The sequence below is a fragment of the Cinclus cinclus genome, chromosome 26 (genome assembly GCF_963662255.1).
Source record: "Cinclus cinclus chromosome 26, bCinCin1.1, whole genome shotgun sequence".
NCBI lineage: Eukaryota > Metazoa > Chordata > Aves > Passeriformes > Cinclidae > Cinclus > Cinclus cinclus.
In genome coordinates this window covers 3596650-3611799 of record NC_085071.1, presented here as the reverse complement: position 1 = coordinate 3611799, position 15150 = coordinate 3596650, and the positions used below count along the sequence as shown (strand labels likewise).

General features: G+C 48.5%; 1 protein-coding gene across 1 annotated transcript; it reads right to left on the bottom strand.

Moving 5' to 3' along the window:
* Positions 1-374: 374 nt before the first annotated feature.
* On the bottom strand, positions 375-14223 carry INPP5B (inositol polyphosphate-5-phosphatase B). The gene is made up of 22 exons (XM_062508939.1): positions 14167-14223; positions 13886-13965; positions 13388-13485; positions 12964-12993; positions 12367-12477; positions 9575-9668; positions 8486-8656; positions 7660-7761; positions 7177-7291; positions 6430-6546; positions 5901-6088; positions 5311-5422; positions 5040-5149; positions 4044-4179; positions 3437-3547; positions 2650-2812; positions 2262-2497; positions 1965-2078; positions 1527-1611; positions 1099-1226; positions 752-863; positions 375-499 (listed from the first exon to the last, which is right to left on the bottom strand). Exons 1-22 carry the CDS (start codon positions 14221-14223, stop codon positions 375-377), a joined length of 2595 nt encoding a protein of 864 aa, XP_062364923.1.
* Between the last annotated feature and the right edge of the window lie 927 nt (positions 14224-15150).

Below are 15150 nucleotides of genomic sequence, written 5' to 3'. Positions count from 1 at the left end.
AGGGGAAGGCCGGGCGAAGCACAGCGCCCCCGCGCGGCCTCAGGGCTCTCAGCGACGCCGCGCTCAGGCCGCGAAAGGGCTCCAGATCTTTTTATTTAAATAGCAGGGACTTAAAAACTCTCGTCGTTTTAACAAGTTAAATAAAATACAGTGTAAATATCAGCTCTCGTATTTTTTAACTTGTCCACATACAGCTTGTTGGGAAATTTTATGTACTTTACAGCATAATCAGGTGTCAAAGTGCCTGATCTCTGCCTTCAAGAGCAACAGATGGTACAAAATATTGTGATATTAAAAAAAAGCGCCAGTATAATGTATAAAAAAAATTTTTAAGTAATTCAATGTCTAAAAGTCAGATTAACTGCATCCGATATTCATGGTAAATCATCGTCCCTCATGAGGAACTGGTGGATGAATTGCTGAGCTTTCTTCTTGGCAGCTATGTCAGGCCTGGGATGCCCAGGGGGAGGCCGGAGTAACAAACCACTGAACACGCTGGCTGCAGGGAAAAGCCACACAGACACACAGTGAGAGCAGGACATTCCACCAGCCCCAGGGAAGAGTGCCTGGCTTCACTGTGAGGCAGGGTACAGCTGAGGATCCCCACATCTCTGGGTCGCCTTCCCAAACTCCTGCGTTTCTATGGACTATTCACTTACAATGAAAGGTTCAAAGCACTACAAGCCACAGCTGCACTCGGGTCTGAAGTGCTTTGTTTCCCTGACTGTGCAGCCCCTCTTGCTTGCCTTACCAAGAATATTCGCATCCAAATGGTTTTTCCCTGAGTTCTTCAGTAGTTCTCGTAGAAATATCATTAGATATTCAAACACATGTTTATGGCACACTGGTAGTTCCGAGAGAATCTGAGGAAGGAAAAACACCAACATTTTTATTCTGCAGACACAGCAACTCCTTCCAGCTGCACCTGCCCCCCAAAATCCCTCTCTGCTGGTGCCCACAGCTCTTTATAACCCAGAAGCACCAGTTCCAGATCATTTCTATTAACAGAGGACTATGTCACTGAGAGCAAAACCCAGTGAGTGGTGTACCAGAGGCCAGTTTGCTTCCCCTCCCTCTGGAACAGGGAGCCAGCAGTACCTGGCAGCTCAGCCTGTAGTTGCTGGCACTCTCCAGACAGGAGCTGTAGAACTTGCAGCAGATGACAGGCTCGGGCAGGCTCTCCAGGAAGAGCAGCAGGGCCTCTGCCACGGAGTGGTTGCTGCCCACTGATCCAAACGTGGTTAAGGAAGAGCACAGCACCACCTAAATGCTTTTGGTTAGGTGTCCAGAACTCTGCCTACAGCTCACAGCTTTAATCCCCTGGCCTGCACACGAGCTGCTGCTGCTAGCAGTTGGGCACTTGTGTAATTCATTGATATTGCCAGCACTCAGCAGAGGATGACATAATGCCACGAGGAAATGCAGAGCTCAGTTACCCCGGGAGGAGAGACAGCAACTTAAAAACCCCTCTCAGTTTTGGCACTCTGGCATAGTGCACCTTCCTGGACATCAGGCTCAAAGGATACACAAAGTATCATACATCCCCTTGTCCAAACAGTCTCGGATTTGCTCAAATTCAGATCTGAGGCCTGGCTGCTGAAACAAGTCTTCCTGCAAAGACAACACTTTATCAGTCCGAGGGAAATGTAAGAATTTTGGGTAAATAGAACAAAGTCTTTATAATCTGCCTGTAAAGTCTCTCCAAAATGGTCATCATCCAAGTCTCAGCACAAACAGCTCTAGAAAGGCTGTGGCACTGCAGTGAGAGCACTGCAGGACACTGCTGATGCCTGGACTCATCAACATGGTCACTAGCACCAAACAGTACAACCTGGGGCATCAGGACCACTCATCTCCCGTGGCCTTTGGCCAAACACACCCAGCTTGCAGTGATTGCTATTACCAGTATCTTCTTGAAAACTTAACCTAATGCAAACATCTCATTTTGTGTTTCCAGTGCCAACCTGCTGGGAAGCGTTGCGACTCAAGTGATCCACCATCATCCATAGCTCTTTTGGGATGACCATAGGCTTTTCAGCTTGGGCAGGATCATCACTCGTGTCTACTGGCATCAGGGTCTGAGGGAAGGCAGTGTGGGCAGGAGGGAGACAAACAAAAGGTAGCTAGCCAAGTTCTTATTCAGCTTGGCAAAAATACTTCACAAAGCTTATACCTGAGACTTCTTAATAAAAACAGACAGGCCTTAGCATCTAGTTTTAACACTCTTGTGTGTTTGGAAGGGAATCTTGTCTTTAACTCACAAGTCTCCGAATGGATTCTGCTGACATGTCCTGGATTGGTTCCCTCATGTAACACAGTGTGTGGATGGGAGTCCCAAAGCAACTTGGCAAATAGTTGCCTGTTATGGATAAAAAATAATCCTTCCCTCTGACAAGATGCAAGACTAAGATATCTTCAAGCTTTTCCTCTCCAGAGTTTAAGCAAGTAGCTGTTGATTTATTAACAAATACCTCCAGCTCAATTGTGATCTCAGCATCTGCCAGAAGATGATAAAAAACCCAGACTCAGTTACAACCAGTATTAGACCAACAGCCTGCAAACAGGCACAGCACTCTCAGAACTGTAGAAGGAACTAAGCCAGAAGGGGTAAATGTCAGCTCATTAACATGGGAAAAATGAGGAGCTCACCTGAGAGCAAGAAGCCCTTATTTGGATTAGCAGTCAGCCACTCCTTGCAGTAGTTTTTCTCATCTGGTTTGCTGATAAATTCAAACTGGCAGGGCACCTGGCCATTGCGGATTGTGAACCGCTCTACCTGCAGCTGCATGTACTTAACATCCTCAAAATGGATCTAGGAACAAATATCAGTCAACGTCATCACCGATCCCACCTTGCTGAGCAGCAATTCCTGCCCTATGGTTCAATTATAAAGCAGCAAGACAACTAGATTAACCCCTTGCTCCCACTCCCATCTCTTCCAGGACTGCATAGGATCACGCTTACTCTGAATGCCAAAGTCCTTTGCATCAGGGGGCCCGTTTAAACAAATGCTGCCCTCAAATAACCACAATAAAATTGAGAATGAGATAGCTGCAGCCTCAGATGTCTCCTGGGCTTATCTTTATAGTCCCAACGCACAAAGCAAATGCTGGTTTGTGACCTTCTCCAGATCCTCACAATCTTACATTTTATGTTTGAAAGCACAAGTCAGAGCAAGGGTCACAAACCACCTTTTTACTTTCTCTCTTCCCACCTCAGGGAATGACACACCCTTGTTTTAGCCTTGTACTGCGACTGGAATTCACCAGCATCTCAACAGGAACAAAGATTCCTAGGGCTTGTAAAGAGAACAGCTGGAAGTCAAAATATTCTACTTTTTAGAACCGGACCCAAGGGTCTAGAATCTATCTTCTACTGCTGGGGTCTAGGGTTGCTCAGTTCCCTCAGGGAGTGCTGGCACATGACCATGGCCTACCTCTCTGCGGGACAGAGTCACTGAGGGAATGTTGGCATTCTCCAGCTTATCCAGGGAGCGGACTATTTCCTCAAAGGCTTTTCGATAGAGCTCTTCATTCACAACCTTCACCTGAAAAGGACACACACTGGACCAGCTAGCGTTGACTGTGCCTCTGCAGGACAGCTGGAACACAGCTGGAAACCTGGGAAGTAAGTTGATTTTAGCAGAACACTACAGTATACAGCACAGGGAATGGGAAGAGCTGCTTGGAGCACTGATCTCCAAGATCTTCTCATCATCCAACAGTAAAGGACCTTGCCATAAGTAACGAGAGTCACTCAATCAGTCCTAGATCAACCTTTTTTTTCCCTTTAGAAAAAATAAGAAATTTAACAACACACTACTCTGTTCCCAAAGAACACCAACAGATATTCAGGCCTTGTCCAACTTAACTGCAGTATCATTTACACAACCCTTGTTTACTGTGTACAACAATCCCATCTCCATATCTGATCCAGCCCTTTCAAGCCATTGTTCTCTGCGGATGCCATAGAAGCAGGAAGAGAAATCAGCACCCAGGGGATGAGGTCAGCAGAGTTACTTCATCCAGCACTGACATACTTACCCCAATATCAAACACAGAGCTCACTGGCTTGTGGTCACTGAGCTTCAGAGCCATGTGGCTGCGATAGCTCAGCTGGGCAATGTTCTGCCCTTTCCAGAGTATCCGATCACACCATGCTGGAACACGACACTTCTCACTAAAACAGAGGGGAAAATATCAACATCCAGGCATGACTGAGATGCAGTAACAACATGGGGCAGGACACTGCTCACCCAGAAATCAGGATTTCCTGCTATGGCCTGGAGCACGTTCTCTGTTAAAGTGGTATTTTTAACAGTTTCTTTGCATATAAAAACTTTGAGTGTCTATATAAGATATCTCTAGCTCATGCTTGACTTCCTGCTTCTTCAAAGATGCAAGATACAATTAACATACAAAGCAATACTCAGGTGTTTTTGACCATGAAAGCCATGAAAAATAAAAACTCAGGCTCTACATTTAAAGTTTGCATTTACTGTTTTCACTGACAGCCACACAGATTTAATTTCTGCACTTGCAGCTGAAGTTCCTGGTTTGCTAAGACTGGACAAGCTGCTCTGTGTATAGAGCATCACAGGAAGGATGGTTCTAACAGGCTTTTGAAGAACAGCACAGCTGACTCCATGTCAACCCTGGTTGGTCTCATCTGAGCAGGTACAGGAGAGATCAGCAAAAATAAGATCCTAAAAATTTTACTTGGGAAAAAAAACAACAAACTAGACAAAAAATAATGGAACTAGCTAAAAGGATTCATTAATTTTGTACACTCTAAGAGGAAACTAGGATTATTACTGGAAAAAATATTAGGAGTATCTGATAAATAGCTGTGGGAGAAAAACAACGTAAATAGATGTAAACAGGAGATGAATTTTGGAGCAAAGGGAGAGAATCAGAAATAATCTCAGAACTGTTCCTATTTACAGCCATTAGATCTGCAATATTTTTTAGCCTTGTTTTTACTTCCTTCAGTGATAACATCAGCCATTTGTAGCATCACATCTGAGACAATCACTGTACCTTGTGTCCCAGTCATCACAGCCAGCATCATACTTGTATGTTGGCTGGAAAGAGATCTCTCCTTCTGTGAAGCCTTCAAAGGCTGCATTTGCCTTCATTTGCCTCTTCAGCTACAAAAGAAGAAAAGATGAAAACTTTAATTTTAGCTAATCCCAAGCACAATTTCCATATGGAATAAAAGGGAGACACTGAGCACAGAAAAGGCCAAGGAATTGTGTGGTTTGTACTGAGCACCCTCAGCACCATGTGCAGGTAGGTGAGACATCAGTACCTGGTCATACTGGCAAAGCTCTAGAAATGCTTTCTCCTCTACAAGCTGCTTCACTTTTGCTACATCCAGTTCCTCCAGACGATAGTTGAGGTCCCCCAACCATAGGATCACACTGAAAGAGAATATACACCAAATGTGCAGCTGGCCATGGACAGCAGCTCCACTCTGCAGCTCCGGGGTTCTCCCCATCACAATCCCCTAGTGAGCTGCTCTCATCAGGAATAACAACAGTGAAAACTTAAAAGACAAGCTACCTTTTCTATTTTTTCCATTATTAATCACTGTTCTGCATGTTTGTCACTATTCCTTAATGACTGGTGCTGTTACTGTTCCACAGTGTTTGAATTCCACAGCTGGGGAAGTCAGTGCTTATTCCTGCCCTGTCCTCACTCCAGGCTCAGGAATAAAATAAGGTTTGAGAGAGCATAAGGTGTCAGAACTGTGTGGGTGAGTCCTGTCCAAACCAGGTAAAGCTTTTCTGGCCCCTCCAGCTGACGTTTATGCCACTGGGCCCCCTCCTCAACCCCAGCACATTCACAGAGTGCTCCCTTGCACATGCCATGATTCCCACAGCCAGATGGGAAGCATACTCGTGCTTGCCAATAGTGAGAGGGGGCAAATTTGGATCCGACTGGCAGAACTGCATCCGAGAGCAGATGTCTTTGAAGTCCTGGTTCCTCCGCTCGTATTCCTCTGTGTGAGCTGCGAGGTGAGAATTCACAATGCACATGCTGGTGTTATGGAATTTAAACCTGATGGCAACACCACCTTTGTTACCCTGAAAGAGAAAGACAAAGGCATTGGTCAGAAGCTTCTGCACTGCAGATGAGTTACTAGCAGTGGACAAGACAGAAGACTTTAAGACAGACTGTTTAATTCTGGAGGAAGGAATAGGCTGAAAATCCTCATTAGTGATTACTGCTTTGAACATCGGTGAGCACCTGGCAGGTCCCTCTTGCAGTGCCCTGAGCTGGCATGGGGATAGACTATCTGCTTCTAGAGGCAGCCACACCCCTTAGCTGGAGGAATGACCATTGCATCCAAGGAAAAGGGGAGGCTCTTCCAAATCCCTATCAGTCCAAAACCCTAAACCTTCTCATGCACAGTTGCCATTCTTACCATTCTCCCCATGACTCCAGTTCCCACAGTCTCAACTTCCACCTCGGAGATGTTCACAGCAAGTTCTGCCTTCACATACAACAGGAGCATGATCCCCACCAGCCGCACAAGTTTCACCTGAAAAAAAGACCCTGGTCTTTTCAATGCTGTAATTGGTCTATTCAATGCTGTAATGGAAGAGGTTTGCTGGGAGAAGGCACATCCATCCAAAATATGGGTCACCAAAATTAAAGTTTCAGGATCATCCAGTGCACCAGCAGGGCTCACAGTGCACAGGCCTCCAGCAGCACAGCCCAGGAAGGAGTTGGAAGCAACATCAGAAAAGGAAGATGAAGCCCAAAGCAAGAGCTACAGCACAGACATACTCATGGAAGGAGATTCCCTTCAACAACAGAGACAAGAGACAAAGCAGACCCGTGGAGCAGGAGCTAAAGCATAAGCAGTATTTCTACCAAAAGACCTTCACAATTCATTCCACCATACATTGTAGGCAGTTCTTCCAGACACAGAAGAAGATACAAAACTCCCTGTTCTCCTTCCCCAAGACAGCAGGAGCTCACTTTAAGTGGGGAAGCCTGGCTCTGTTTCCCATCCTGTCCCTGCCTCAGCACCCTGCACAGAAACACTCCCTATAGAACCTGCACAGCCTCTGAAGACACAGCCACTGAGAACAAGAGAAAGCAAAGGGAAAAGAGAGCCAAGTGGAAAATGATTCCACACAAAAACCTCCCCAAAGGTCACATTTACCTTTGCATATTTGGCATCTGGATGTAGACTATCAGTTACAGCTTTAAACCATTCTTCTTCCTTCGGTGTGTCATTGAAAAAGAAGGCTTCTTTAGTCAGATCAAGCTCCTGGAAACTGTGTTAGAGGAATGAACCCGTGGATGCATGCACTTGTTTATAACTCTGCAACCCCTTCTCTGGGAAAGAACTAAACCAGCTTATTCTCACTAAATTCATAACTGAAAACTCTAATTCAGTTATGCTGATCATAGATGTATGTTAAATGTAAATCTAAATTACTGTCATTATGACATCAAATGGCATTAAGGATTTGGTAACACTGAGAGGCCAAACCCTACTGGCTGTGGGCACACCCACCCTGGAGCTGTGCAATGCACTGCACCAGTGCCAACATTCCTGTGGTGTCCTGGCTGAACTCCTCTGGGTGACAGATCTGCCAGCACAGCCCAGGTTTGTGAGGATGGGCCAGGTACAGACACTCACCCCACGCAGTAAATGTCTGGAGGCTCAGCATCACACCTCAGCCAAGGCTGGAGGCTCTCTGTGGGCGACTGACCGTTCACGTTGTATGTCCCGACAAAAACCCTGCCAAGACAGTCACAGAATCCCAGAGCTGCAAACTCCAGAGCCCAGGAAATAGAACTGCTATTAACCACCTAAATAATGTTCCATATAACTAACATGCTGCTAGGGGAAATTAAGAAAGGTGACAAAGTTTAAATCCCTAAAATGATTTAGCTAGAGCTTCCTCTTTACAGACACATTTTTTACAGAAGGACACATTGTTTTACACTGACACAAAAGTAAAGTATAAATTGTTAAAGAAAAAACACAAGGCTACAGCTGTGCAGCAGCAGTTTGAAATTATAAATTCACAGAATGAGATGCATAAAACTATTTCAAACACAGTAAAGTTTTGGTTCTAATATTTCACTCAAGATCTTTCTTATGAACTTATTGGAACAACTACAGAAATAAACAGTGGAGAGAAGTAGAGACGGAGAAGGTTGGAGTGCACAGAGCTGATGCATTTCCAGACACTGTCTAAAATAAGCACAGAAAAAAGTGATTTCAAAAAGGCCATTTCCTCCACAAGAACCATGAGGCAAGTCTTGATAGAGACATTAATGAAATTCTGCTCTTCTCATACCTAAAGGTGGAAAAAAAAAACTGTTCTGCAAAGTATGGATCATACTTTTCTACAGAATTTCCTGTTTGTGGAGACCCAGGGTGAAATAACAGATGAGTTATTCTGACAGACAACGCTAAGAACCCAGAAAAGTAAGTTCTTCACAGGAATGATCATTACCTGTAGATCTGGATGTGTGTGTAGGAGTCCTGCATTTGTACAAGCTGGGATTTAACAATAGTATCTCTGAGTCCAAACTTTGGTTCTGATAAGATTGAGGCCTTGTTCGAAGCCATGACACGGGAGGCCCGAACCTGTTCAGTTCTCACTTCAGGCTTGAGTTTGTTTTGCCTGCAAATGAAAGCAAAACTGCAGATAAAGCCCAGGCTATCCCCAAACCCTAACCAGCATATTTCTGCCACTGAGGCCTTAATTCACATTTTTCTGTCTGTTCACTAAAGACAGATAACATTTGGGATAACCCAAGAAGCCTGAAAGGAGCATTTCTTAGCGGGGTTGAGATCTCCAGACAAAACCAGTTTAACTAACTAAAATTACAAATGGTTTTCACCATCCTGGTGAAGCCTGTTGATGCAGAGCAGGCCTTACTCACACCTGGAAAATGATACAAAATCTGTACATCTTTCCTGCTTACTGAAGCAAGGAGAGGGAAATCTCATCTCCCTCTGCCTCTGCTCTTTCTGACCTCAGCCAGAGAATGAAGAACTGTGTTTATAAAGCCTTGTGGTAGAGATCATCCAGCTCTGCCCAGAGTGAGTGCAGGTAGAGGTGGTTTTACTTTGTGTCTCCTGGCTCTGCCAAGTCCTTTTGCAAAGGAGTAATGCCACAGCTTGGGAATTCCCACCAGCAATTGGATGGTATAAATTTAAGATCAGCAACCTGCATACCAGTGCCAAGGACAGCACACGGACAGACTCTGAATGATTTGCATCAGGGTCCACAAAGTCATGGGAACTGGAAAATGAAACTGTAACATTTTAAGAGTGTATCTATGAGACCTAGTGGCTCCAAGCCAAAGCTCTCTGAATTCAAAATAAACAATGCTAGCAGGTCTTGTCTCCCTAAACAGCCAAAATATGCCCAAACAGGGGACTGGAAGGATTGTCTCTGAGGGACTGGAATGAAATTTCCACTAATGTTTTGACAGCATGCTTATAAACTTTTTTCTCTCTTAACTAGAACCTGCAGATTCTCATCTCAAAAAGTTGTCAGCTTCTGCTCTAGACCCCCTCACCTCCGTGCACTGACCTGGGAGTACCTCTATCAGTGCTGTCATGGCTGGAGCTCTGACTGACTGCAGCTTTTTTTCCATTTTGTTTGATACCTTCAGAGCCAACTGCTTCTGGAAAAAAAAAAAAACAACAAAGTTTCACTTTAAACACAAAGTGTTCTTCAATTTATCAACATGCTTATGTAAACACCGGCAAAAATCCGTGGGTAGAAAATAATTTAGATTTGTGTGAAAAAACAAAGTACCCCCCCAGTCTCTCTTTCAGCCATCTGACAGATTTAGCTTACTCTGACCCAACTGTACTGCAATGATGCAGCTTCCCCTGCAGAGGAACAAATGACAGGAGCCACAGAGAGCAGCACAACCACTGTCTGTGTGGGAGCACTTGCTGCTGGCTCTCCTTCACAGCTAAGCTGAAGCAGGACTTAGCAGGGCTCTACCCCAGGAATCTGAAAAATTTATGTTAATAGCAGATTTTTCATTTCTGAAGCAAGACAGGAAATACAAAGAGAAGGGGGGAAAGGAGAAACAAACAAATCCCATCATTTAAAGGGTCTCTACCTATCTGCAAGTACCCAGCAAGGCACAGGTGTCAAGACACCTCGAGGGCCATAAAGGGTCACACCACAGACTCACTGAGCCTCAGCAGAAACATCTGCCTCAACGCAAACTGCACATTCCTAAAACAGTAACAGGGCTGCTACCACACAAATCGAACTAACCACAGGAGTGACACTAAACACATCACACTACCTTAGCAAGATTTGACCAGTTTTTCAGCATTTTGTTTCAGTTACAATATTCTGCTCCTACAAGTTGCAAAATAACAGATAAAAAACAGGATTCTGGGGGAGGTCTCAGTGTTTAAGATGCAGAACCAGCAATCCTAAAATCATGCTCATTAGCACACAAATCTAATGATGATGTAGAAATTGTTAAAAATGTTGGGTTCCAGGCGTTCAGCTGAGCTTCTCCTCCAGTGAATACAACCCAGAAAAAATTAAGATGCTGTCACAGAACATTCTGCAGAACAAGAACACAGAACAGAAAAAGGACTTGCAGTACTTCGGGATAGAAACCAGATAGCAAGCAGTGGCCAAACTCTCAGCCTGGAAAACCTCTTCTGCCCAAGAGCCTTCTGAGAATAGACTGTGTAAGAGGATTTATCAGAGCTTGGACTCAGAAGAGCACATGACTGAAACCTCACTGCAGATCACACAGCTCAAGTCAAGCAGAATTGACCAGGAACACACAGAGATGCACTGGGAAGTGAGGGCCCAGGGACCTGCCACACAGCAGTCTCTCCATGGGCATTGAGAACTCAATCACTACACCTTGGACCTCTGCAAACTCTCCCAATAACAACCATGCAACATCCCTTGAGAGTGAGTGACAGGAACCAACCTGAACCTTCACCTCAAAGGGCAATGGTTACTTTTGTGCCAAGAAAAGAGCAGATTCCCAGGCTTTATTAGTTCCATGGGTCCCTGCCACTTGCCAGTATGCAGAAGGCATTATTGCAGAATGGTTAGACGTGTGAGCCTGCTGCTGACACAACTGCTACCTGATCCAAAGATCAGAGTTATACATGACACCTTGCATTCTAACCTCATGGGGAGAAATCAGCTTTAGGTAGGATTCTCCTAAGAAAGAGATTAGCTTTGGAAAAAGGCTGATTCCTTTAGATAAATTTATATCTAGCCACAGATTTCTGCAGTCAGAGCGATCTATATGTAGCACTCTGAAGTGGAATAATGACCTTGTTCGATAATTGAATTGAGCACAGAAACAGAGAGCAACATGCAGAGATTATAGGAGATCTCAATTGCACAGGATTTGCAGTTAAATGAGATTCAAGAAGTAATAAAAGGCATTAATGATAAAAATGTGTAGTGACATTATAGTACAGCAGGAAAATGTATCATATCTCCTGGATAAAACAGGATTCACGCTCAGCGTCCAAAGGGGAGAATTAAATCAGCCTTCATACAACGAGACGAGCCCAGCCTAAACGCAACAGCAAAATGCCAACATTCAGGTTTTGAACCCCACACTGACTTCCAGGAATTGCTTTAGCTCTGAATCTTCTCACGCGTGCACTCTGCAAAGCGGGAAACGCCACCGAGCACCGGGGGCGGCGGAGCCAGCGGAGGAGGCTCCGGAAGAGCTCGGCTCGCCCGGCGGAGCCGACCCGGGCGCACGGGGCGGGCACCGGACGGCAAAGCCACGGAGCGCCGGCGGCAGCTCCCGGCGGAGCCGTCCGCTGCCCGGTGCCCGGTGCCCGGTGCCCTCTGCCCGCTGCCCTCTGCCCGCCGCGGAGCGATCCCGAAGCGCCGCGACGGAGCCGCCTCCCGGCCCGGCCGCGCCGCGGAGCTCCGGGAGAGCCGGGCGGGCGCTCAGCCCAAGCCCTGCCCCTGCCTCGCCTCCCCGAACGACGCCGGCGGGTCCCCCCAGCTCACCTCGGCGGGGCCGCCCGCCCGCGGACATCCCCGCAGCTCGGAGCCACGGCCAGCCCGGCCCCGGCCCGGCCCCAGCGCCCGCCCCGGCCCGGCCCGGCCCGCCCCCAGCAGCCGCACCCCGAGCCCCTTCGGCCTCGGGCCGCAGAGCAGCCGCCTCTGCTCCCTCAAACAGCGACCGGAGCTGCCGAGATGCCTGACCGCGGGGAATCGAGACCCGCGACAGTGCTGGGCGAGTTTGAGCGGGGAGAGGCCAACGCCGCTGTTCCACACGCGGGACAGACGAGCAGACGCGACACCTGCAGCGCCCGACCCGAACGCGCCCGTCACATCCGCCCGCCAGGAGCTCGCACCTGGGCTGCACCTGCTGAGCTCCTGCAGGAACGTGCGCGTGTGGGAGCCGAAAGGCAGCTGCACCGTCAGGCGATCGTCTGCTGAGCTGATCTGGACAGTCACGTCCGAGCCTGAAGACATCGGGAGAAAGAGCTCCTGAGGGTCGTGCTGACAAGCCTTCACAACCTGAACTGAGCGTTTCTCTGCTGTACAGTGGTGCGTGTGCACACGCACAGCCTTTGGCAACATCTCCCTGTGCCTTCTTACCGTGTTCCTTTCCAAAATTTTACATGAGAATGCCACTTAAAATATAAAAATCATCATTTATATATATTAAAAAAAAAGTTTGCTTGTTCAGGAGCAATAACTAATCTTCCAGTAGCAGTTTAAAAACATACGGAAAATTGGTTTCCTTGTTTGGATGGGGCTGGCAATGCTCATTAGCACGAGCTAACAATGGCCAACAGCATGGCAAGTGCCCCAGGAGCTACAGGGCACAGGCCCTCCCCCATCAGATCCTCTGGGGCAAAGAACCCCCCATTCCTGCCCCACTGCCTGCAGCTGGCACAGGGCCCAGAGCACCTGTAACGCGGGAGTAAAGCAACCACAGAACTCACCAATGACGTGAAGGTCACCATCCAGTACGACTGCAAAAGAAAAAAAAAAAAAAAAACAAAACCAAAAATCAGTTGAAACCTAAGCAACAGATTTGCAGACCACACTGATACTTTGAGATTACTGAGCTCAGCAACTTCTCCAAACTCCAAACATTCCCTGCAGGAACAGAGTCAGGCAGAACAAACCTGCTGGGCAGAAGTTTTGACTAGGGCCTGGTGGGACTTAAGTACTCTGGTCCTCACAGGGACCTACCAGAGATGCCACGTCATATACACGTTTCACCAAGGATAACAACTATTAAAAAATAAAGTGAAGGCAGAACAGATTGTAAATTTCAGGAAGCAGAAGAGCAGAAAATGGACTCCAAACCCCTTCATCCCATTCTTTGGAACTGGCCACTGAGCCACCACAGTGTGTCAGTACCTTCTTCCACTGTAAACCCATGTGTGATGGGGATCACTCTCTCCAGCCAGACATCCTCAGCTGTGATGGCCATCCGCCGGTGAGTGTACACATAGATCCTGCAAGCACAGAGCACACGTGGAGGCAAAGCCTCCTCAGTTCTGGCACGTCTGCCACAAACAGCCAAGCACAGACCCCATCCCACCCAGCAGCACCTGCTAGGACAGCCTTATGCAAATCCCAAAGTACCTCCTCAGCCGAGTGCCCACCCACCTGCCCACCCCATCTCTTAAATGTCCTCACATTACTGGCAGAGCAGAGCGGCTCACGGGCCTGGGGTTCTCACTGAGCACCCATGACATCAAGGCACTATGCCTTCAAACTCCTGCCCTGAAGGACTGCACCCTGGTGGAAAGCCCTTGGGATGGGGCTCTCAGGCGGCTCTCGGGGCTGTGAGGGACCCGCAGAGCTCTCTCGGACGCTCTCCCTGCCCGGCCCACGTTCCGGTACTGCACCCACGCGTGCTGCCCGCGGCGCTCCACCAGGCCCAGCAGCCGGCTCTCCACACTGTCCCCCGACGCCAGGAGGCCCTGAACCGCCTGCGGCCGCGGTCAAGGAACGCTGCGACAGCGGCAGGCAGCGGGGATCGGCGGGGGGGATCGGCGGGAGGCAGCGGGGACGGCGAGAGGGAGCAGCGGGAACAAACCGGAGGGGACTGGGACAGCCCGGAGGGAGCGACGGGGACAGTCCGGAGCTGGGAGCGCGGCGGCACCGCGACACCGGGGCCGATCAAAGGATACGATCCGGCAGGTCGCCCCGTCCGCCAGGCTCTCCTGGATGGCGACCGACTGGTCCATCTCCGCCCCGGCAGGGCACGGACGGCGCTCCCCGGGGCCGGCACCCGGCGGCGGCTGCGCGCTCCGGGCGGCTGCGGCGACGCGATCAGCGCGGCTGATGTGATGTGGTGTGATGTGATCAGGGCTGACCGGCCCACCGGGGCCGCCCCCGCTGCCGCTCCGCTCCGGAAATACCGGGGCTCCCCGGTGGGAGCGGTCTGGCTCGGCAGGGACGGCGGCCGGGCGAAGGATGGGAGAGGAACGGCACGGAACGGAATGGCACGGCACGGCACGGAATGGCACGGCACGGCACGGCCCTGCCCGGCGGCAGCTCCTGCGCCTCCGGCTGGGCCCTCCCGGAAGGAAAGGGAGACTGAGGGGGAACCTCTCCGGTCGGCAGATATTGGAAAGGATAATTTCCGTGGAAAATCGCGAGATGCTCCTATTTTCAGTAGCGCCTTGAATTATTTTTTGGTTGGATTTCAAGACGACCCAGCGCAGGAGCCGGGTTATTCTTCAAATCAGTTCATGTGGAGTGTGACAGTAAGTGCTGTAAAGTATCACCAGAACCTTTTGCACTGTAAAGACGGAGTTTGGGCTAAATCAGCTCCTTCCACAGATATAGGAGATGTAGGTCGAAAGGCAGGAAACCCGAGTGGTCTCGGTCAGTCACAGCTCTGCGCTACTTCCCCCGTCCCTCTCTGCTCACCAAAGACAAGGGAGCAGTCTGAAAACGTTACTCTGTGCACTAAACCTTACAGGAATTGTGTAATTGTGTGATGTGGGCCTTGTTTTTGAGATAGAAGAACCCTTGACATGAAGACACTGACACAAACTCGCCCCCAAATGCTGAGCTGTGGTTTCCCTGTACCAGAACAGGCACTGTAGTGTGGGAAGGGCTGGCTGTGGTACAATGATGTGTTTTTCATGCAGCCCCACATCCACCCC